Here is a 24,086-nt window from a genome sequence, read left to right on the forward strand (position 1 = left end):
CCCGGTATAGCTTTTGCCGGGCAAACTTCCGACATAAATGTGTATATATATTGCTGCCCGATAAACGGGCTTTTGTCAGAATACCTGAGCTGTTTTGTTTCAATAAAGCAACTCGGACAAATTCCGTCTTTGGTCGCGTCGCTTCTTTCGACTCGCGTTGGAGCGCAGCTCCTTCACTGGTGACCTACCGACATGGACACGGCAGTGACTCTTAAACTGCCTACCTTCTGGGAGGCTCACGCGGCTGTTTGGTTCGCCCAGGCGGACTCCCAGTTCGCCCTGCGAGGCATCACCGCGGACGACACCCGCTTCCACCACGTCGTGGCAGCGCTCGGTTCCGCCACCCGCGGCCCGTGCCCTGAGCCTCCTCGAGCACCGCCGGCTGCCGACAAGTATGACGCGCTGAAGACGCTCCTCCTCGACGCTGTCGCCCTCTCACCGGCGGCACGCGGCACGGCGCCTGCTCGACCTGCCCGAGCTCGGCGACACGCGCCCGTCGAGCGCATGGCTATATGCTCTCGTTGCTCGGTGAGCACTCTCCGGATTTTCTGTTCCGCGAGTTGTTCCTTTGCCAGCTGCCTCACCCGGTACGCCTCGCCCTGGCTGGCACGTCGATCACCGATCCCCGCGCCCTCGCCAGGGAAGCGATAAGATCTCCTCGGCGGGCCAACACATCGCGCGGCTACCTGGAGCCTGCCGCCGTCCGAGGCGACGCCCGAGCGCCCTGCGTGGTTGGAGCCGAACTGCCGGTGAAACTGGCGGCCGCCACGCCGCACCGACCGCTTCCGACACGACGGGCCGGGGCCTCCACCTGACCAGGCGTGGTGTTATTACCACGCCAGGTTCGGACACAAGGCTCGACGTGCCGACCCCCGTGCACTTTCGGCAAGTCAGGAAACGGCCGGGCCGGCGTTCATTCCCAGCCATGAGCGCCGGCCCACTCGGGCAACTTGCTTTTTATTCGGGACAAAGCGTCTGGGCGGCGTTTCCTTTGTGACACCGGCGCCCAACTGAGCGTCATACCCGCCTCCGAGCAGGACAGGCGGGACGCCGTATTGCGGCCCCTCTTTGGACGCTGCTAATGGCTCGGCCATTACGCACTTTTGGCCCGCGCACGTCACCCTCTGCTTCGGCAGCCAGCGCTTTCAGTGGACCTTTACGACCGCCTGCGTCCCCATGGCTTTGCTGGGCGCCGACTTCCTCTGCGCGCACGGGCTGCTGGTCGACGTCAAACGTCGTCGCCTTGTCACGCCGAGACCTTCAGCTCCCTGGCGTGCACGATGAGCAGCTCCGTGCCGACCGAACTGGCGTGCGCCCTCCCGACGGCGAACGAGTTCGCTCGCCTGCTCGCGGAATTCCCGGCCCTCACACGGCCGACGTTTTTCGGTCGTCGCAGTGCGGCATGGGATCGAGCACCACATACCCACTACGGGCCCACCGGTCTACGCCAGGGCCCGCCGCCTCGACCCGGCCAAGCTCGCTGTGGCAAAGGCCGAGTTCGACGCGTTGGAGCACCTCGGCATCGTGCGGCGCCTTTCCAATAGCGCGTGGGCCTCAACCACTGCACATCGTGCCAAAGCCGGGGGGCGGATGGCGCCCGTGTGGCGACTACCGCCGCCTCAACGACGCTACCACCCCCGACAGGTACCCGATCCCGCACATCCAGGACTTTTCCGCCCGTTTGGCGGGACGGGTTCATATTTTCCAAATTGACCTGATACGGGGATACCACCAGGTACCTGTCCGGGCGGCCGACGTCCCGAAGACGGCCGTCATCACGCCGTTCGGCCTGTTCGAATTTTTGAGGATGCCGTTTGGCCTCAAGAACGCGGCCCAGGCGTTCCAGCGCTTAATGGACGGCGTGCTGCGCGACCTGCCATTTCTTTTCGTCTATCTGGACGACATCCTCGTTGCCAGCACGTCCCGCGCCGAGCACCTCCTCCACCTCCGAACACTGTTCGGATGCGCCTCAGCGAGCACGGCTTAATTGTCAACCCGGCCAAATGCCACTTCGGCACGACGACCGTTGACTTTTTGGGCACCGCATCACCAAGACCGGGGCCGTGCCGCTGCCGACCAAGGTCGAGGCCATCACCACGTTCCCGCGTCCCCGTTCCATCAAGGCCCTACAAGAGTTCCTCGGCATGGTGAATTTTTATCACCGATTCGTTCCCCGCGCTGCTCAGCTCATGCGGCCCCTTTACAAGGCCCTCCGGGGCAAGCCGGCCAAGCATGACATCGTTTGGTCCGCGGCCATGGACGCGGCCTTCGCGAGCGCAAAACGGGCCCTCGCCGACGCAACGCTGCTGGCTCACCCGGTGCTCAACGCGCCCATCGCCCTCACTACGGACGCCTCCAACTACGCGGTGGGCGCCGTCCATGAACAATGGGTGGACGGGGTTTGGCAGCCACTCGCTTTTTTCAGCCGCCAGCTCCGGCCGAACGAGTTAAAATACAGCACGTTCGACCGCGAGCTGCTCGGTCTATTCCTGGCCGTTCGCCATTTCCGACACCTCCTGGAGGGCCGCCCGTTCACGGCTTTCGTCGACCACAAGCCATTGGTCTACGCAATGGCCAAAGTCACGGAGCCATGGTCGGCCCGCCAGCAGCGCCACCTCTCCGCCGTGTCGGAATTCACCACGGACATCCGGCACGTCGCCGGCAAAGACAATGCTGTGGCCGACTGGGCGTGGACTTCGCGCTCATGGCGGCCGACCAGACCACCGACACCTCGGTGCAGGCCCTCCGGGCGGCGGACACGGGCCTCCGCCTGGCCGACATCCCCTTCGCGGGCACCGTCCTGCTCTGCGACGTCTCCCAGGGCCAGCCTCGCCCCATCGTGCCCGTTTCCTGGCAGCGCCGCATCTTCGCCTCCATCCATGGCCTTTCTCACCCGGGCCGGAAAGCTTCTCAGAAGCTGGTGTCGGCGCGTTTCGTCTGGCACGGCCTTCGACGGAACGTCCGCGACTGGGCCAACGCCTGCACGGCCTGCCAGCGGGCCAAGGTCCACCGCCACACCCAGGCCCCGCTGGCACCTTTCACCGTGCCTGCATGGCGTTTCGACCACGTCCACGTGGACCTGGTGGGTCCCCCGCCCCCATCGCGGGGGTTCACCCACCTGCTCACCATGGTGGACAGGACCACCAGGTGGCCGGAGGCCGTGCCCCTCACCTCCACCACCACCGCCGATGTGGCGCAGGCGTTCATCGCCACCTGTGTCGCGCGCTTCGGCGCACCGGCGGACATCTCGTCCGACCGCGACCCATAGGTCACGTCCGAACTTTGGGGCGCGGTCGCCCGCTCGTTGGGGGTCACGCTGCACCGCACCACGGCCTACCACCCCCAAGCCAACGGGTTGTGCGAGCGGTTTCACCGCTCCATGAAGGCCGCACTCATGGCCGGCCTTCAGGACGACGGTTGGACCGACCGGCTGCCGTGGGTCCTTTTGGGCCTCCGCACGGCCCCCAAGGAGGACCTCCAGGCGTCCGCCGCCGAGCTAGTCTACGGCCAGCCGCTCCGCGTCCCGGGTGAGTTCGTGCCCGACGCTACCAGTCCCTGGTCCGCCGCACACCAGCGCTCGGACCTCCAGGAGGCCGCCCGCCGATTTGCCCCCGTGCCAACGTCCCGCCACGGTGGCCCCCAGTCCTACGTCCCCCCGGCGCTTCGCACAGCAGAGTACGTCTTTGTGCGTCATGACGCGCACCGGGGGGCACTCCGGCCGCCGTACGACGGGCCCTTCCGGGTCCTGCGACGGGGCAACAAGTCCTTTGTCGTCGACGTTGGCGGCCGGTCGGACCGGATCTCTGTGGACCGCCTCAAACCGGCGCACATGGACGTCGACCGACCACCACGGTTGGCCCTTCCTCCGCGGCGAGGCCGCCCCCCGTCCACAGTTCCCCCCGCTCGACGACCCACCACCACGTCGGACCCCTCCCCACGACCCTCCAGGGGTCGCTTCGGCCGGGTCATCCGGACCCCCCTTAAATTGACCCTGCCGGTGCAGGTCGATTCTGGAGGGGCGTGTGTGGCGGTTACCGCTGGATGCACACAATCGCCTTGCACCGGCCAGAACACGGCCAGACGCGCCTCTCCCGGGCATGCCCGGACTCACTGTTCCCGGGCACGCCCGGTCTCGTCTTTCCCGGGCATGCCCGCTCTCGCCTTTCCAGGGCTCGCCCAGAGCCTCCGGGCATGCCCGCTATCGCCTTTCCAGGGCTCGCCCAGAGCGTCCGGGCATGCCCGCTATCGCCTTTCCCGGGCACGCCCAGCCTCGACTTGCCAGGCCGCAGCCAAACACGCCCGGGCAGGTCCAGACTCGCCTTTCCAAGGCTCGCCCTTGACACCCGGGCATGCCCAGTATAGCTTTTGCCGGGCAAACTTCCCGACATAAATGTGTATATATATTGCTGCCCGATAAACGGGCTTGTCAGAATACCTGAGCTGTTTTGTTTCAATAAAGCAACTCGGACGAATTCCGTCTTTGGTCGCGTCACTTCTTTCGACTCGCGTTGGAGCGCAGCTCCTTCACACCTATCTCTCTCCTTCACTCTCTTTTTCCCTCTCTCCCTCCTTCCCTCCCTCTCCTTCCACCTCTCTCTCCTTCCCTCACTCTCTCCCTCTCTCCCTCTCTTCCTCTCTCTCTCTCCCTCGCTCTCTCTCTCTCTCATCTTCCACCTCTCTCTCCTTTCCTCTCTCTCTCTCCCTCCCTCTCTCCCTCCCTCACTATCTCTCCCTCTCTCCTTCTCTCCTTCTCTCGCTCCCTCTCTCCCTCCCTCCCTTCCTCTCTCCCTCCCTTCCTCTCTCCCTCCCTTCCTCTCTCCCTCCCACTCTCCCTCCCGTCCTCTCTCCCTCCCACTCTCCCTCCCTTCCTCTCTCCCTCCCTGCCTCTCTCCCTCTCTTCCTCTCTTCCTCTCTCCCCCTCTCTCTCCCTCTCTCCTTCTCTACCTCCCTCTTCCTCTCTTCCTCTCTCACTCTCTCCTTCCTTCCCTCCCTCTCCTTCCTTCCCTCCCTCTCCTTCCACCTCTCTCTCCCTCCCTCTCTCTTCCTCTCTCTCTCTCTCTCTCTCTCTCTCTCTCTCTTTCTCTCTTTCTCTCTTTCTCTCTTTCTCTCTTTCTCTCTTTTTCTCTTTCTCTTTCTCTGTCTTTCTCTCCTCCCCCTCTTTCTCTCCTCGCCCTCTTAGTGTTCCTGTCAGCGAAGCGCTGGGTGGTATTTACTTGTATTGTATACAAAAAGCTATGAAATGCCTCGGGGATGTACATATTATGTATGCAAAATGCTGGTACTTTTGAATCTCTTACCGCTTCCCCCATTGTGTCTCATAAATATTTTATCCTTGATTCCTTTTCTGACATTTTCTTCAAACCTCCTTAGCTTTTCCTCCTTCATGCTCACCCACTCCGCTGTACTTCCCTGTCTGTACTATCATCCCACTTTTCTTCCCTCTTTCCATGCTCAATTTAATTTCCACTTCCAAATCCTCTCGTTTGAGTATGTAATATGTCGATTGCCACTTAAGTAATTTATCAGCTTCGGTAGTGTTACAGCAAGGTCCGTTTGAAGCACAAAAAGCAAAAAAAAAAAAAAACAGAAAATTGAGCATTGAAATTGAAAATTGAGCATTGAGCATGCAGGAAAGAAAATATTATTATACTGGATGGCTTTGATGAGCTCAACCTCTTCCTGACTCTGACTCCGGTTAAAGGAGCTCAATTTAGGCCTATCACTTTGAAGAATAGAAAAAGCACAAAATATATCTTTCTTATTTTTAATTTTACACACCTTGTACATCTTAAATCGTTGGTTTGTCTGACATTCCATGAGCGAATTGTTCTGATATGTTTTTAATTTTTAGTTTTTTTTCCAGGTTTTCATTGAAGATTCTGGGAATGTTATTGGAATTGCACACCAAACATGCATATTTCATAGGCGACTCACCCCAGGCTGCTCTTTGAAGCAATTGGTGACGCACTCCCGTTCGCTGCAGCACTAAACGTAATGCTCTTTCTTTTTTTATTTCTTCTGAAGGTCACCATGGCATTCGTACCTTTTGATGACTGTAAATGGATTTCGTACTACTGTGTATGCTTGCTTGGATGACATTTATATCGTTATTCATGATTTAGCCGTTTCCTACTATATTACGGATGCCCTTGTTTTTTGGTCATTCTATCTGAATGTTTCATTTTGTAATCTAGCACAAAATATTTATTTTCAATTAAGGAAGCAAAATGCATCGTTGAAGGTGGAAACACAATAATTATTTTAGCTAATTTAGGTAGAAACGCAATAGCATTAGCTATATTTGATCCGCTAGTTATAATGTGGAAACATGAGGAAACAAGAAACTGAATTCTAAAGGCATTGAGAACAAACCTTGTACAGGTTTGTACCTTGTGCAACAAACCTTGTGCAATACACACCTTGTACCGGGTCCGTCAGGGAGGTGTGACGATTTTCAGAAAACTCGTACACAGTTATTTTTAGTCGAATTTCAATTTCAATTTTTTTTAAAGACTACATATATAATGCCATGTAATACACTGTAACAAAGACATTTTAAAAATGTAATTCATATTTGAAAAATGACATCATCTAAATGGCGGCCGTTCTTGTCCAAGCATTCTTGCAGATGCGCGGAAAAGTTGTCCATAGACCTTTCAACCATGGCAAGTGGAATAGCTCGAATTTCTCTGGTGATGGCATCTGAAAGGGTCTCAAGAGTGCGTGGTTTTTCAATGTAAACCTTAGCTTTCAGGTAACCCCATAAAAAATAGTCACAGGGTGAAAGATCGGGCGATCTAGGGGGCCACTCCACATCCCCACGGATTGAAATGAGGTGCCCTGGAAAATGTTCTCTTAATAATCCCTCAGCAGTTCCAGCATTCTTTCTGCGAACGTAAACCACCGTACGAAATAATTCTGCTGCAGTTCTTGAACCACCATGATTTTGTACGCGTGATAATGAAGGTCCAAGTGCAAAATTCGACGAACTGATCTGTCTGACAGCCGTAGAGCGTGAGCGTGCCGTACCGCTGACCGACGAGGGCTGGCCTCCACAGCTTGTCGAACCCTTTCGATGTTTTCCGGGGTCCTAACGGTTCGATCACCTCCCCGAGCTGCTCCCGGCCTCACAGATCCAGTTGTCCTGAAGTTTTTTACCCACTTCAATATTGTGTTTCGAGACGGAATGGCGCCACATCGACCAACATTGAAGTGAGTACGAAATCTGCGCTGTGTAAGCACCACCGAACTACCCGTTTGAATAAACGTCTCAACAACAAAGACGCGATGTTCAATCGTCCACAGCTCCATGGCTACTGAAATGGCGCCTAACAACGAGTAATAGTCCTTGAGCCAGACCAAAAGTAATGCTCCGGCGGGGGGAGTAATTCTCATTATGATTTTCCATTAGACCAATGTCTCAAGTGTCAGAAAAGGTGTGATGGACATCTGAGAACGGTAGCTTAGTGCCCGGATGGACGCCATCTTTGAAACCACCCAGCTCGAAAATGCCCATTTGGTGGGGTACATTGTTGCACGTGTATCTGGACTTCTATACTAGCTATCGATGTGCGGTTGACGACTAAATATACGTCCGATGTGTACCGTCTAAATAAAAAATAATATGAAGCATTTTGTTTTAGATTAATTATTATAAAAATCAATTATCGAAAAAAAATCATATATTTTTCAATATTTTATTATTAGACTTGTACTTTTTTTAGTGAAACAACACTGGTATGATTTTCCAAATTATGCATTGTGCTACACCGTTTATCTGTCTATAAAAATAACTCAAAAACTAAAACATATCATCCACCACGAGTTTACAACAAATAAATGTAAAGAGGCATAAAATGACTTAGGCCGCCGCTGGCATTATCTATTCTGACGATAACGCAAGTTAGGAATGTCGTACGGAGAGGATTTTAACACCATACGATATCTAATAAGCAGGCGGAAATTGTTACATAGGAAATCTGCACTTTGGTGGCCATCTTGGATTTCAAAATGGCCGCCAATTATATTAATTATTCATTACTCGAGTTTGGAAAGACGTATGGAGCTGATTTTAACACCATACGATGTATATTCCTAATAAGCAAGCGGAGGTATCATTGAACATGTCATGTTTTAGTCAAATAACACCGGTATGATCTTCCAAATTATACATTTTGCTAAACCGTTTATCTGTCTATAAAGATTTTCAGGCAATTTGGCCTGCATTATAATAGAGAACAACATATGCTATACAATATACAGTGCACACAAAGTTAATCATCAGAGTCGCCATCAGAGTCATTGGCATCCTGAGCCACGATAGCATCATCCTGCACCATGTTGGAGCATCCCTGCAGCTTACACACAACAGTGCACTTCAACCCATTCAGTATGCAGGAGCAATCTGACGGTCGACACGTCCTTCTGCATGTGCATGAGATGAGATTCAAGACGACATCTGGAGCTGGTAGACCCGCCATCCATCGGATTGTGAGCGAACCGCCATCATCGAGTTCCCAACCATGTCCTGCTGATGGTGTTGGGACGTCTGGTAGGTTTTCAAGGCTGCGTCGCCAGATAGCCGCCTGATAGTTGGCCCTAAGCGTATGCTGCATCAAGGAGTCTTCACAAGGCGGCAATTGTCCAGATTCGATCTGGCCCTTCTTTGCACAGAACATGTGATAACGGAGCGAATTAACACCGACGATCTTCGTGTTCTTGGCATACAGCTGACACGTGAAGGCCTGAATGCTATTGAAGACGTCTGTTGGTACATTCCATGAAGATCCCAGATCTGTGAATGCTTGAAGATACAGCTCATTCGCTTGCACAAGCTTCAAAGCCTTTATCTTTCCTTGGCTAGCCAGAGCACTCACAGTGTCACACCCGCTCCATGCATGAAGCCCTGGCAATGCACTGCAAACTCCAGACCCCAATACCGCAGCCAACTTTCCAACGTCGATCATTCTGACTCGAACCTTTGTTCCTCGTCTGATGAAGAGCTGACTATCGATGGTTCTGCTGAGATGAAGACTGATGATCAGAACGTCGGTGTCATCTGCCACTAAGATGATCGTCTTGTAGTGGGTAGCGGCGTGCTTTGCGTGGAGAAACATACGCGTGTCTGCTTCCTCGTGGCTACATTCGAGTGCTTGCACCAACTTCCACCTATCGCGGGTCAGTACCAGACATTTTTCACCACAGGTGACATACAGTGTTCTGTTGCCTAGCTTTTCGCGATTTGTTTCATGTTTCCACGACTCCGCCAGAAACACAACCAGTTTCTCCTTTGTCTGGCTGCAAGCAAGGAGACGCCGCCAGTTCATGATTTTGTGTGCGGGTCTGATCTCGCTGAAACTGATGCCTTCATTTGAACCGCGGTTCACACGCTCAGCTGCTTTGATGGATTCTTCTGTGTATGTGTCAAAGACAACATCGATGCGCTCACTGCCTTGACCAGCGTGAAGCGCTGCAGCAAGGATGCGGTCAGATAGTTCTTCGAACATGTCGTTCTCGCCATGCATCTTTTGTATGAGAGCCATCGCATCAATTATTGTTGCACTTCGCTTGTCAACGTTCTCGGCTGGTTCCACAAGACCTTCCATGTGTTTCGCAAGTGCAGCTTTGTTGGTTTTTTTCATTGACCCATCAACGTTTGCCAAAGACCATGGTAACGGCCCTAGTGGGTGACAAAGGACAAGTTGCATGTCGAGGTTCCTTGTCTTGGCGATGAGTATCATGGTGGCAAACAGTTGTCTGTCAGCTCTCAGGACGATCTCCTTGTTTGTGCCCTTCACAACTTTCTGCTTGATCTTACCAAAGGTCTTCAAGTTTAGCTTGTTCAATGTGTCATGAAAGCCTGTTCCCTCTTCAAGACGTTTCTGGAAGCTTTGATACGCCGCTTCCCCCTTTTGCAGGGTGTTGAGTAGGTCATTAGAAACGTCCTCCCTCGCAGCCACTCCGGTAGATATACTGAGAAGACATGACGGATCATCGGCGAATGGATTGGTCCAGTCATTTTCCAGTAGATCACAGATAGCTGTGACGCCAGACTCATCACGTTTGATGCGAGAAGTAGACAAGTCAGGGTGCTTGGCGTGAGATGTGTCGCTGCCATTCACAAGGATAGTTTCTCGTAGTTGCCTCAGTGCAGTAGCCCGATTTTCTGCAGTTAGATAGTATCGTAACACAGCCCCTTGTCGAAGACTCAAACCTCGTGTTCCTCCAGCTGTTTGCGTATCTTTGTTTACTGTTTCTTCTGTTGTCTGATCAACAGCGATTCTGGCAAATGGATTCCCTGGTCTAAGCTGTACGGAGAAGTAGCCTTGATTGAAATGCCTGTACAACTCGGGGCATGTTTCGTGGAGTTGCGTCATCTGTGCATAGTACACTGGTAGATATCTAGCATAGTTCACCTTGTTCATTGCGAAACACCAAGGGATCACTCTTCTGACACAAGCCAAGTGAAGCATCCAGTCGCCTTCTCTATCCGCACGAATCAACCCCAGCAGGGTCTCTACCATATCAATATACATCATCCAGAAGCGAGCCAGGTCTCCATGTTTGGTTCGCAGAAAATGTAGGTATTTCGCGAACATGTCAAAGCTCTGTACACATGAATCATCATCGAGAGCAGCAGCGAGAGTCTCGTGGCAAACATCCTCCTTGATGCTGCGAATTTTGAGGTCAGTGCTTCGAATCTGGGGTTCCTTGTCAGGATGATTGCTTTCTATCCACACCTGGAAGCCCTTCCAAATGATGCACATTAGTGCCTCGTACATCAACTTGTGGAGTCGCACAGCACGGTTGTATTGCTTGCCTTCCAGAACCCTGTTGATGGAACCTTCAGCGATTACTCCTGACTCAACAGCTACATCCCGAAGGCCTGCATCTCCAAACATTTTCCCAATGCTCGACATGAAGTTACAGATGGTATGGAAGTTCCCCATCATGAGCACGATTCTTCCATATCGATCGACATCTTTCCATGCTATTTCGGTCGCCTTAGCAAATAGTGCCTGGTCTAGCACCACCGGTATACGCTCAAGCTGAAGTGATGACATGATGTTCAGAGCTTCTCTGAGGATTTCTTGCACTGTTGCCATATCTGTGGCAGGCGCGTTTATAGTCGGCAGGTAGCCAACTACATCTTCCGTCACCTGAACACGATCTCTAGTCATGATGTTGAAACCAGTCCACGAACTGATTGTCTGGTCGCATGGTTCCAGCATGCGAGTCATAATCCATACGTGATTTCGGCGCTGCGCAAGGGATGTTGCGCCTGCAAGAGTGTCAGAAAGATCTGCAGGCTTGATTGCAGGTGGGCCCTCTCGTTTCCCACCGCTGTATATTGGAACTAAATCGCTGGATGACGGGATAGATCGCTTCTTATCTGCTTTGGATACTGCCGATGGAGGTTGGGGCGGCAAACACGACTGCGACTTCGGTTGGACGATGATACCGTTGACGCGATGCGATGTTCCGCCACCACTCAGCGATTCCTCTAGCCTGTCGATGTTATCGAATGCTAATACAGTCGGGACCGAAGGGTGCACATGTGACGGAAGTGGTACTGTATCTTTCTCCACACTTGCTAATTTGTCTATGCATAGCGCTGTCTCGATTTCTTCCAGAACTGTGTACGAACATCCGTGCCCGAGTCGATTCAATATTCTGATGACCTCTGTATTACCGGTGAGCGTTTTCATGACCCACGGAAGTAGGACATGCTTCGATGTTCTGATGGTACCCGGGTGTACAGCATTGATGATATCTTGAGCCATCGACCATACCAGTGTGTCGGCACGCGCAGAGCTACCCCCACTCCCGCAAATCAAAGTATGCAGAAATACACGAAGAGAATCTGGTATCTTCACGTAATCTGAAGTGAGTTCTGCTGGCTGAGGCGGCCAACGTTCATTGTAATGAGCATCTTTGATCTGGTGTCGCAGTGAAGAAGCTGCACGCACAATGTTACTTTCACCGTCCGTTCGTTCAAATGCTTTCACTTCTGCTTTCAGGTTTACGCACTCTGCAGCAATCTCTCGCTTTGTCAGATTATCGGGCATCAAGTATACACGGTGTTTCACATTGAAGAAGATGAGCGATTCTCCAAACTCTCTTTGTAATGTGCGCTGCAGATTCTTCTTGATGGAGTCACGAACATCAACTGAAAATGTATCTGAAGACAGGATATCTGTTGCAACATCAACTATTGGAACAATCCTCGGGTTCAAGAACAAGTCAGTGCGAATGAAATTGAATATACATCGTATCATTTCTTTTTTCTCGATATTATCTTCAATGTCAGTTTCTACTTGAGGTTTTTGGGGCCGTGTGTAGTTTCTATAGCAGGAGAAGTGGTAGTGAGCCTCAGCTGCAACCATATCTCGTGTAGTCAATGCCAAAACTCTCTCATCATTGCGAGCTGTCGCAGCATCTCTTATTGTCTTATCTGCTCGAAGTTCAACAGCCAAGACAACTGTTTCACGGGTACGACTGCCTTTTATGAATTTTGAAGCACGCTGGCAAAAAATGCATTTATCATCGTAGACCGTTGAAGTTGATCCTGTCTCTTCCCGTGATGATCGCCGTCGCACCGCATCGCCAGTATCAACTGAAGAACTTCTAGCTGCATTGGTCAAAGTAGCTAGGTGGTTTTTGTGAGTGAAGTCTGATCTACAAGCCCTATGGTATAATATTGGAATATTAGGAAGTTCAACTGCGCCTTCTTGGACTAGCTTTAGAATTGGATAAAAGTTTCTAACTGCGGCTGCGTCACACAATGTCTTCCAAGAACTGTTGCCCGCTGCCTTGCTTAGTTCAGAGAGTGGCGACTTCTTGCTGCACAGGATGCACGTTCCGGACTCAGGTTCAATCTTCGCCCGTTTCGCCTCGACACCGGCCATCTCAGCTGAAAGAACAAAAAGACTGACGTTAGATTACTCCGATATCCGAAAAGCTCGCCAGCTTACATAGACATACTCATCCAAGTCAGTGAACATGTTAGATGGCGCCACAATACAACTCTATAATAGAGTTGTATGTGGCGCCATCTAACATGTTCACTTTTAGTTCTTAAGCCACCCACCCCCCCCCCCCCTCAGAAATTAATCAGGTCACCGCAACAAATCTCAGACTGAGATATAGAATATAGAATATAGATATAGAATAGACTGACGTCACTTTCGGCACTGGGTTCTGTGGGTTGATTATCGGCGGGAAATTCCAACTGACATAGTTTTGGTTTGTGGAAAGTGCATGCCTTTTCATATATTTTTTGTGTACACTCGTGGTGGATGATATGTTTTCGTTTTTGAGTTATTTTTATAGACAGATAAACGGTGTAGCACAATGCATAATTTGGAAAATCATACCAGTGTTGTTTCACTAAAAAAAGTACAAGTCTAATAATAAAATATTGAAAAATATATGATTTTTTTTCGATAATTGATTTTTATAATAATTAATCTAAAACAAAATGCTTCATATTATTTTTTATTTAGACGGTACACATCAGACGTATATTTAGTCGTCAACCGCACATCGATAGCTAGTATAGAAGTCCAGATACACGTGCAACAATGTACCCCACCAAATGGGCATTTTCGAGCTGGGTGGTTTCAAAGATGGCGTCCATCCGGGCACTAAGCTACCGTTCTCAGATGTCCATCACACCTTTTCTGACACTTGAGACATTGGTCTAATGGAAAATCATAATGAGAATTACTCCCCCCCCCCCGGAGCATTCACTTCAAAAAATGGCCGGTTGGCTCAAGGACTATAAGCAACAGCCATCACGCATGCGCTAGACCCCCCACTTGCATTGTTATACCCAATTCAAACATGAATTACATTTTTTAAATGTCTTTGTTACAGTGTATTAAATGGCATTATATATGTAGTCTTTAAAAAAATAAAATTGAAATTCGACTAAAAATAACTGTGTACGAGTTTTCTGAAAATCGTCACACCTCCCAGCCGGACCCTGTACAAATAAATTCTTCACTCTGTGTTTATTTATTAAAAATAAATAATTCAAAGCACATTTTTGTGACAAAACAAATTATTACTCCACGAGCAGAAACATCCTGTTTGTATTATCAAGTGTTACGTGCTCCTCCCCAAACCCCGGTCACGGTGCACCTCCGAGCCCCGAAAGGAGTCACGGCAGAAAGATGTGTTACTCTGTGTGTCAATGACCAATGGTGAAACCACACCAATTGTTATCAAAAAACAAGTATTGTATTAAGGTCACACAAGAATAACAGCACAAGAACAATATTAATCAATTGTACAACAAATAGTATATCATTCCTATGATGGTACCATCAGTTTCTTACAATATAACTCACTGTGCTCCAAGTGAGGGAAAAGAACATTCCCAAAGTCTCTGTCCCGGCATCAAGCCAAAGTCGATCCACGCTCCGGTGATCGCAAGAAAAATGTCGTATCGAGACCAGAATCCAGTTCGGCTGACAGTCAACTCTGCCAAAGAGGCGCAAAGGTGCCCTCAAAAGGCGATTGGGAAATCACACCTTCGGGTATGAACGTTCAACGGCTCCCAAACGGAGAACCACAAATTCCCAATCGAAATCCACGTTACACATGCAAACCAGGCTAACAGCTGGGTGCGGTGAAATGGCTGGAGCGCGGTGAAAAGGCTGGAGCGATGCGAAATGGCGGGAGCGAGGCAAAATGGCCGACAGGCCCGTACTGGGGGGCGTACCTACACTCCAACAACGATTGTCTTCGGAATCGACCGCAAAACCTGTCACGCAGGTTTATCTGTCACAGCGATCACAACTCTGTCGCAGGAATCCCTTTCCCAGGAAACCCAAAGTTCGCTCGTGACCCCCGTTCGCCAACGTCTCCTCGAGGACTCAAAGCAGCTTGGCTTTTCTTCCCGACCTCGCTTGCTCCGCTTTTTGTTTCCTCTTCTTCTTCCTCTTCCCTCGATCCGGTTTCCGGTTTCTTTTAAAACACTAATTTTTCGCCTTTTGAAAAACAGTTATCTCCATTTCACTTAAACAATAACAATAATAGTACATGGAACCAAAAATGCTTACAGTGGATGAAAACCACAACGACGGAAGTGACGAATCCGTAACACACCTTGTACAAATAAATTCTTCACTCTGTGTTTATTTATTAAAAACTAGTGCATGCCCGTACGTGCGGGGAGGTAAGTACGTGGACATACGTACGTTGACGTACGTACCAAAAATAAGGCATCACTGTCTGGAAGTTCACATATCGCAGTTACGATTAATCGCAAATTAGTTTTAATGGCCAATTATTCAATTTTTCAAACCGCGAGGCAGAAACAACAAACACACGCGGTTCCTTCGCTGTAGCTTGACCGTACGTGCAAAGAAAAATTAAAACTTTCATCGTTCCTTCGGTCTTCGCTGTAGCTTGACCGTACGTGCAAAGAAAAATTAAAACTTTCATCGTTCCTTCGGTCTTCACTCTCGTCCTTCGCCGTTCCTTCGCTCTCGTCCTTCGCTGTTCCTTCGTTCACGTACAAAACGTATGTGTTTGCTAAATAAATGGCCATAACTTGGTAACCACTTGTCCGATTAATAGCAAACCTTGAAAAGGCACATCCTCAGGTCCCCAGCAATATACCTGGCAAGTTTCACTTAGATCGGACCAGTGGTTGTCAAGAAACAGTGGTCACAGACATACACACAGACAGACACACAGACACACAGAGATTGCTTGCATTATAGAGAGATAAATAATTCAAAGCACATTTTTGTGACAAAACAAATTATTACTCCACTAGCAGAAACATCCTGTTTGTATTATCAAGTCTCTTCTCAAATACACACATTAATAGTCTTGCCTGCCTTGTTTTTATTCATCATACAAAACGCATCAATTTCAAGGACTATCTGATAATTAGAAATGTGGCATGACCAATTAAAATACACATAAAGCTGCAAATCAAACAATTTGTAATCATGCCTTTGCTTATTTGCTGATCTTCCCACTTGTCTGGCCCTTGCAGTAATCATAATATCAGACTATGGTGTGAATTTTTATTTCCTTGTTAGTTCTGCTCGATCTGTTTTGGCATCCATAACCACTGATTACAACAACTTGTAGTAAAATTTAAATCTAGCAGAAAGGGAAAGTTTTCAGAATATCTGTGCATTATTCTCCCCTTTCTGTTTAACGTTTAAATGAGAGCAGATGTCAGGTTGTTCAAAATAGATTTTGTCTTCGTAATTGATATTTTTTAACCATAAGTGTAGTTCCAAACTCTAGTGACATGTGGAGTGGAATAACCTGGTTTATTTGCAGTCATTCAATGTGGAAATTTTTTCACCAAAAAAACATTTTTTTCAAAAAATATTCTCGCATGGACAAGTTAACAGTCATAATGCATCACAATGTTGGGCCATACTTTTCATAAAACAGACAAACATCTAACATTTTTGGGACCACGGTTATGCCTCATTTGCCATAGGGTTCTTGTCATATGGCGTTGAAAAAGGTTATCCGTAGAGCTAAACGAATGAACTTTTACTCCCTATCCATCATTATTTGTCATGTCATTATTTGTAGTACAATGCAGGTATGTCATATATTGACATACACGCATCCTCATATATCAGTCTGTATATCTTGGCCACATTTGTCTTCTTTTGCAACAGACACTGGTCGACAAGGCCGTTGTTCATCGCAAGCACTCCTCTGTCCTTTTTGAAACACTGTGCACCGTTTATATACTTTTTTTTTTACCCACGTACAGCTGCACCATTTTGTGCAATCCTTTTAAGAATGTCACACGGTTTGACACCTTGGTTTAGCAAAAACCCAATAAGTCCGTGCTGCTTCATAATGGTGCACGATCGTAGTGGGGCTGCCATGTTTTCAGCACAATTACATGTGCCACACATGGGGAAGTGGGGTACTTAGTTGTCAACACATGCCTCGCACTTGCCTGTGCTATGCTGCACATAATACAATTGTATTACATACATGCAGTATTAGTGTTTGTAAAATTTGCTTTATTTCTTGACTTGTGTGTGTGTGTGTGTGTGTGTGTGTGTGTGTGTGTGTGTGTGTGTGTGTGTGTGTGTGTGTGTGTGTGTGTGTGTGTGTGTGTGTGTGTGTGTGTGTGTGTGTGTGTGTGTGTGTGTGTGTGTGTTATCACTTCGATGGGGTACTCGCCAATGTCGCTCCGCCATGCTGAAGCGATTTGATTCGAGAATAGCTAAGTCAACGGAAGCTACATTGAAGCTGGAAGCAAAGTTCGTTCTCGGAAGGGAATCAGTGTTCTGCTAGTCTCCACAACAACCAGGTCATTACCTTGATTTAGGTTCCCCTCACCCTCACCCCAGGAATTGCCACAATGCTGAACCAGTTTACGTGTGCCAGAGTTGGGAATAAGGCACCCCTTCCCCTCCCTCATCCCACCCAACCACTGCCTCCTCCCTCCGAACCCCCACTTCACCGCTTCCCCTCCCCCCGTACCCCCACTTCACCGCTTCCCCTCCCTTCTCCCACCTCACTCTGGCCCTTCACCTCAGACTCCCACCTCACCCCTTCCCCTCCCTTCTCCCACCTCACTCTGGCCCTTCACCCCAGACTCCCCTCACCCCTTGCCCTCCCTCCTAGTCCCTGCTCCCTCCAGGCTCCACATTAAAATCCACAATATGTTTCCTGTATATTTTATTTGTGGTAGGTGGATATGACTAGCGCGTGATAATATAATATGTATAACAAAAGCAAAACTTTTTAATTTTCCTAATTTATTTTATATGCAGTCGGACCTCGCTATTCGCGGGTTCTTAGTATTAGTTGTTGATAAAATCCGACCTACTTCTCTATTTGCGGCCATGTGTCCCGCAAATTCGTGGTTTTTCGGGGGCACAAAAAATGTTTTCACGAGCCGGGAGCTTGACACGTTTATAAAACCAATCTTTCACCAGCCATGCACAAAGCAGCTGGACATACGTACGCAAAAAAACCATATTAAACGAGCCGCGAACTTGACCTGCTTCTACATTCGCGGCCACATTTTAGCCGCACTATAATTGAGAGCTCCGTGCGATGTGCTACCAGCTGCGTAAACAAGTCAACCCCGCAAGTTATAGAATGAAAACGCTTCATTAAATCTAATATTGAAATTAGTAGATAGGCTCAATATGGCATCATCCAATAACATCCCCACAAACAATGTGCAGACTACTCACCCCTCCCACAGATACCCACAATGCCCGCATTCATACATATACCGACTGTGTCCTGTGTCTCAATCATTCTTCTTGTCCCGTTGCTGTGACCTGCGTTTTTGACTCTCGCTCTGCTCATTGTTCAATCACGTCTCCCAAGCACAAGACCAGTGCCAAAGATGCATCGACCTCCAAGAGGCAGAAGAAAGTGATGAGCCTGAGCCAGAAAATGGAGCTGCTGGACCAGCTTTCGAGAGGAGAGAGTGCGGCCTCTGTGGGCAGGCATTATGGCGTCAATGAATCCTCCGTTCGCTACATTCGGAAGTAGAAAGCGATTCGTGAAAGTGTTGCAGCGAGCGCTGCATTGAGTATGAAGGTAGTCACCCATGTCCGGGATGTCCACATAGAAAGGATGGAGAAGACTCTCAACATGTGGATTGAGGACAACACGCAGACGAGTATTGCTTTGTGTGGACCTCCCGTTCGTGCAAACACAAAAGGGGACTTCATGCTGAAACCCATGATGCTGAACCGTTCCCCTAACCCCGCTCAGCGAGGACAAGTTGGAGGCCATTACAAAGGTTTCTTAGGAGGTGGGCATTGATGAGGCAGAGGTGCCGAGGTCCAACCTCACAATCCAGTTTCTGGGCGAGCTGCTCCAGGACATGCGGGCGATTGCCGACAGGTTGCAAGATGCTGACCTAGTCTTGGCACGGTACCACAAGTTCAAGAGGGGCTTGGATGATGCGCTGCTCCGGTACAAAGAGCTACATCAAAATGTTGGGCAATGTGCCAGGCAGCTCTCCATTACACAAATCTTCTGCCCTGCTTCCTCCACCTCAAGACCATCAGCACCTACTCCTGCCTCTCCTGCCTCTCCTTCAGTGCACGATGCTGCAGCATCATCATTTGGGTCGCCCTCAAAGTTCGAGGAATTCATGGGATTTTAATTCATCACCATCATCACCATCATCATTATTTGAAAAGTTGCGTGTTGCATTATGGCGTCAACGAATAAAATTTGAGACGGTAGATGATGGTCTTGTTTTTTTTGTTTCACGGTGCGGTATGGCTAAGCTGGTTAAGCACTTTTTATAAATTGTAAGCAGACTCCTTCAATAAATTGGAAATGGTACCTGGTGTTTTCTGTTTTTTATTTGTCAGCGTTTTTTATGAAACTGTAATCATGTGCATCGCGGGCGAAAACATTTTAAACTTTAACATTTTTCCTCTGTGAATCAGGAACCGCCGAGAACCGATAACGTATACCCCTTTTCCCCCATTGAAACAATGCCGCGGCATACATTCACGGGATTTTCATCGACATTCGCGGGATTTCGTCGACATTCATGGGATTTGCCTCGACATTTGCGGGATTTTCTTTGACATTTGCTGTTTGTTCCTCGATATTGGTGGATTTTCGCAATTTGGGAACCAATCCCGCCTTTTTCCATTGAACAATGCCCCCCATTCATGGTTTTGCAATTCGCTGCATTTTCCAGGAACGTATCCCCCGCGAATAGCGGGGTCGAGCTGTACTTTAAGGTATCTGTGATATTAAATTGACTTTCACAGAAAGTTGAATTATCATCTCTCCACCCACGTCTAATTTGCACCCTTTTTTTTTTTTTTTTTTGTATACATAATCGAGGCTCGTGAAACAACAACAACAACAACATGCATTTTAAGGCCATTTTCCCTGCTAGAGTGGGGGTTAGCCTTGCGGTCCCCATGACAATCTTCTCCATTTTGCCCTATTTTCTGCATCTCTCCTTGTTAACCCCCTTGCCCGCATTTCTTCTTCCACCATCTTTAGCCAAGTCTTTCTCGGTCTTCCCCGTCCTCTCCTTCCTTCTACATTAATTTCCATCACTCTTCTCAACCAGTCACTTTCATCCTTCCTCAACACATGACCAAACCATCTCAACCTGTTCCTCTTCACAGCATCAATCACAGGCAATATTCCCATCATCTTTCGCAATTCATCATTTGTCTTCCTCTCTCTCAACGATACTCCGCACATCCATCGAACCATTCGCATTTCCACCCTTTCCAGCCTTCGTTGCTGCTCTACGTTCATTACCCATGTCTCGCTCCCATAAATCATAACACTTCTCACACATGCAGCATACACCTTTCCCTTCAGCTTCAGCGACTCTCCTCCTCATCAGCACGCCACTCAGTTCCCGAAACTTCTTCCATGCACATCTCACTCGAGCAACCGTTGCCGAGTCTGATCCACCTTCTCCATTCAGCATGTCTCCGAGGTAGCAAAATGTTTTCACACCTTCCAGCTTCACGCCGTCTCCAAGATCCAACTCAACATTTCCTCCATCTGCAGCTCCCTCTGCGCACACCTTACATTTGAATGTAGCTGCCACACTGGTAAATGACCCTCTCAGACCACTACATTTTTGATGAACCCACTCAGCGCACATTGTACATTGAATGGAGTTCACTCCGACACCCTTCCTGCACACAGCACACGGCCACTTCCCAGTTCTTTCCACCTCACCACATGCTTTACCACTTGCCATCACCTTCGTCTTTCCGATATTCACCTTCAGACCTTCTGTCTCCATACATTCCTTCCACTTGTTCATCTTTTCCTTCAGTCCATCCATACTTTCCGCAATCAACACCAGATCATCAACACCAGAGGCTCGTGAAAGAGCTAACATTTAACACACAAACAAATCAAACAGACAAACAAACAAAGTGTATAAAAAGGGGAGCGGTAGACAAGATGGGGAGAGAAGGGGAAGCACATAAACACAACATTTGTGAGGGACATCGGGAATGTGTGGGAGGGAGAGAGCTTGGGGGGAGGCGGCGTGGGAAGGGGGGGGGGGGGGGGAGTGTAGTGAAATTATACCAAAGTTGAACCCAGGAGTGATACTCGCTTTAGCCACTTAGGGGCGTCCACAAAGCGCCTTTGGGCTTCTGGAAAAGCGCTATACAAAATAAATGAATTATTATTATTATTATTATTATAAGACCTGGGACATCCGCGACGCGGAGCCACTCCTGTGACATTTACTATGACATGTAGTCCTGTAGTCTTGAATGGTACGTACCCGCACCTATATGCTAGACTCACTTGCTTTGACTATTATTATCGGTCCTTTCTGTATGATACCAAGATCCTGATATCTATTGCATGATTGTATTTTTACAGGATGATGTCAGAGATCTAATTGTGATTAAACCAACCTATGGGACAAAGTTGTGGACCTGATTGATTTCCACGACATTTAATCACAATTAAGATCTACGGAAATGGCGGGACACAAGATGATCAATGTACCGACACTCGGCGCCGACCCACAAGCTGAGGATTCGGGCTCGGAGTTCACTCACTGGCTCAAAACGCTGGAGAACCAGTTCGACGCCCAGGATGCCGTTCCCACCGCTGAAACGAAGCTGTCTGTGTTGCAGACCAAAGTCGACCACCGCGTTTACAGGAGCATCGCGCGATGTACGACGTACGATGCCGCCGTGGCAGAACTAAAGCACCTTTACATTAAGAAACGGAGCGTGGTGTACAACAGGCATCTGCTCCCAACGCGACGTCAACAGCCTACTGAGTCGATCGATCGCTTCGCCCAGGAGCTGCGACACCTCCTCGCGGACAGTACTCAAGAGGTACGGACACACGAGCAAGTCCAGGACGATCTTGTCCGAGACGCTTTCGTCTCTGGGATCAGCTCTTCAAATCTGAGACTCAGGCTCTTGGAGACAGCTGACCTGACGTTCGCCGAGGCACTACGGGTGGCCAACGTTTACACTGGGGCCCGGGAACAATCTACCGCTTATGACCACGCATGGGTCGTTGCGGGTACTTCTCAACTCGCGCGACCGGAGAGGGCTACCGCCGAGGATACGGGTGCGGACTCGACTACGGCCGAGCCCCTGGCCGCTCCTGAGGTGGACTCGGATTCCGGCCTGGCAGCAGCTACAGCAACCAGGCCAAGGGCTGACCGGAACGCGATGTGTTACTTCTGTGGCAATCGACAGCATCCCAGGTCGGCGTGTCCGGCTCAGGAAGCAATATGCCATTTGTGTTCTACTAAAGGACATTTTGCAAAAGTCTGCAAGAAGACCACGCAGGGCACACGATCTCGCGCGACCTTGAATGGGCTTATCGCTGAGCCAACGGACCGAGTACAGAGCGGGGCGCCTCACCCGGCTTTGATGAGCGGTCCTCCTCCTCGCGGGCCCCTGGCTGCACGCACGTCCTTGGTGAGATACATCGGGCCGCCAAAACAAATGGCACGAACGCGACCGGCCGCGGAGCGACCGACCTTGACTGGCGTTCGAACGCCCTCCTCAAACAAATGACAAGTTTCTGCTTTGAAAGCTCCTCCTGTTTTGCAGCAAACGCTGCACGTGACATGAGCGCCATCTGACGGCAGCTCGTACGAACTACACGCTCTTGCTCCGGCACGACCAACTATGCGTTTCGCACGGGGGCCCTCCGGAGGCTGCTCAAACGACCGGAAAACTGCAGCTGGTGTGGGATCCACGCGCGAGGCGCGATCTTCTCGCTCGGACAGCGCAATACCTGCCGGATCTTCTGGCCTTGATCAGGCCATTATTCCGCTCTTGGTCGAAGGCATTTTTGCGCGGGCCCTAGTCGACACAGGGTCTATGGATAGTTTTATCGATCAGCGGCTGGTGCGTCACCATGGGTGGCCGGTCCTCGGGACTACACGACGGATCTTCATGGCCTCCCAAGGACTCAGGCTCAGCACAAAGGTGGAATGTCGATTGAAACTTGTGATAAAGGGACGCATGTTTCCAGATGTACATCTCATGGTCCTACCTGCTTTATGTGCTGACATTCTGTTAGGACACGATTTTCTTAAGCGACATGGACGTTTGGAAATTGAAGTCGGTGGGACGGACACGCTTGCTGTGTGTGCACTCGCGAAAATGGAAATTGAGCCTCTTTCGCTGTTCCCCAACCTGACCACTGATTGCACTCCTGTAGCGGTAAAATCGCGGCGCTACTCTCGAGCGGACGCGCAATTCATTGCGGAAGAAACGGCCCAGCTCTTAAAGGACGGTGTTATCGAACCTAGCCGGTCGCCGTGGCGGGCCCAGGTCTTAGTGGTGCGAAGTGAGGCCCATCGCCGGCGCATGGTAATTGACTACTCACAGACGGTTAATTGCTTTAAACAGCTGGACGCCTACCCCTTACCGGGGATGGACGCGCTAGTACGACAGGTGGCCCAGTACTCCGTCTACAGCACTCTCGATCTGCGTAGTGCGTATCATCAGATCCCCATCTCTAGGGCTGATCACATCTATACCACCTTTGAATCGGGTCAAAGGTTATACCAGTTTACCTGACTACCTTTTGGGGTGACGAACGGGGTCGCCTGTTTTCAGAGGGCTATGGACGACCTCGTTACTAAGGAGAACTTGACAGATGTCTTTGTATATCTGGACAAGCTTACGGTTTGTGGGTATGACCAGGGGCATCACGATGCTAATCTGAAGCGCTTCCTCGAGGTCGCTCATAGGTATCGCCTAACCATGAATGAGGCTAAGTGTCGTTACTCTCTACGCACGATAGATCTTCTGGGGTACACCGTGACACATGGCTCAGTCTCTCCGGATAAGGAGCGTTTGCGGCCTTTGCTCGATATGGCTCCGCCTAGCGATCGGGCTTCGCTGAAGCGCGCTCTCGGGCTGTTCGCCCACTATTCGAAGTGGGTGCAAAATTTATCCACGAAGCTCCGCCCCCTCGTGGCCTGCGACACGTTCCCCATGAGCCCGGCCGCCTTGGCGGCCTTCGGGGGCCTTAAGGCCGACATCGCTGGCGCCGCTGTGGCGACGATCGACGAGAGCGAATCTTTCGTCTTAGAAAGTTATGCCTCGGATCATGTGATA

General features: G+C 49.9%; 1 protein-coding gene across 2 annotated transcripts in view; it reads left to right on the forward strand.

Moving 5' to 3' along the window:
* Positions 1–24,086, forward strand: part of LOC137421995 (uncharacterized) — a 35,156-nt gene that overhangs the window by 3,674 nt on the left and 7,396 nt on the right. For both annotated transcript variants that reach the window (XM_078773010.1, XM_078773009.1), the window contains one exon: positions 5,864–5,991. In XM_078773010.1, the coding sequence (XP_078629136.1) occupies positions 5,864–5,874 (11 nt within the window). In that variant the 3' untranslated portion in view covers positions 5,875–5,991. The remainder of the gene's footprint in view (positions 1–5,863; positions 5,992–24,086) is intronic.

Source organism: Myxine glutinosa, chromosome 2, assembly GCF_964187855.1.
Source record: "Myxine glutinosa chromosome 2, kmMyxGlut1.1, whole genome shotgun sequence".
Taxonomy (NCBI): Eukaryota; Metazoa; Chordata; class Myxini; order Myxiniformes; family Myxinidae; genus Myxine; species Myxine glutinosa.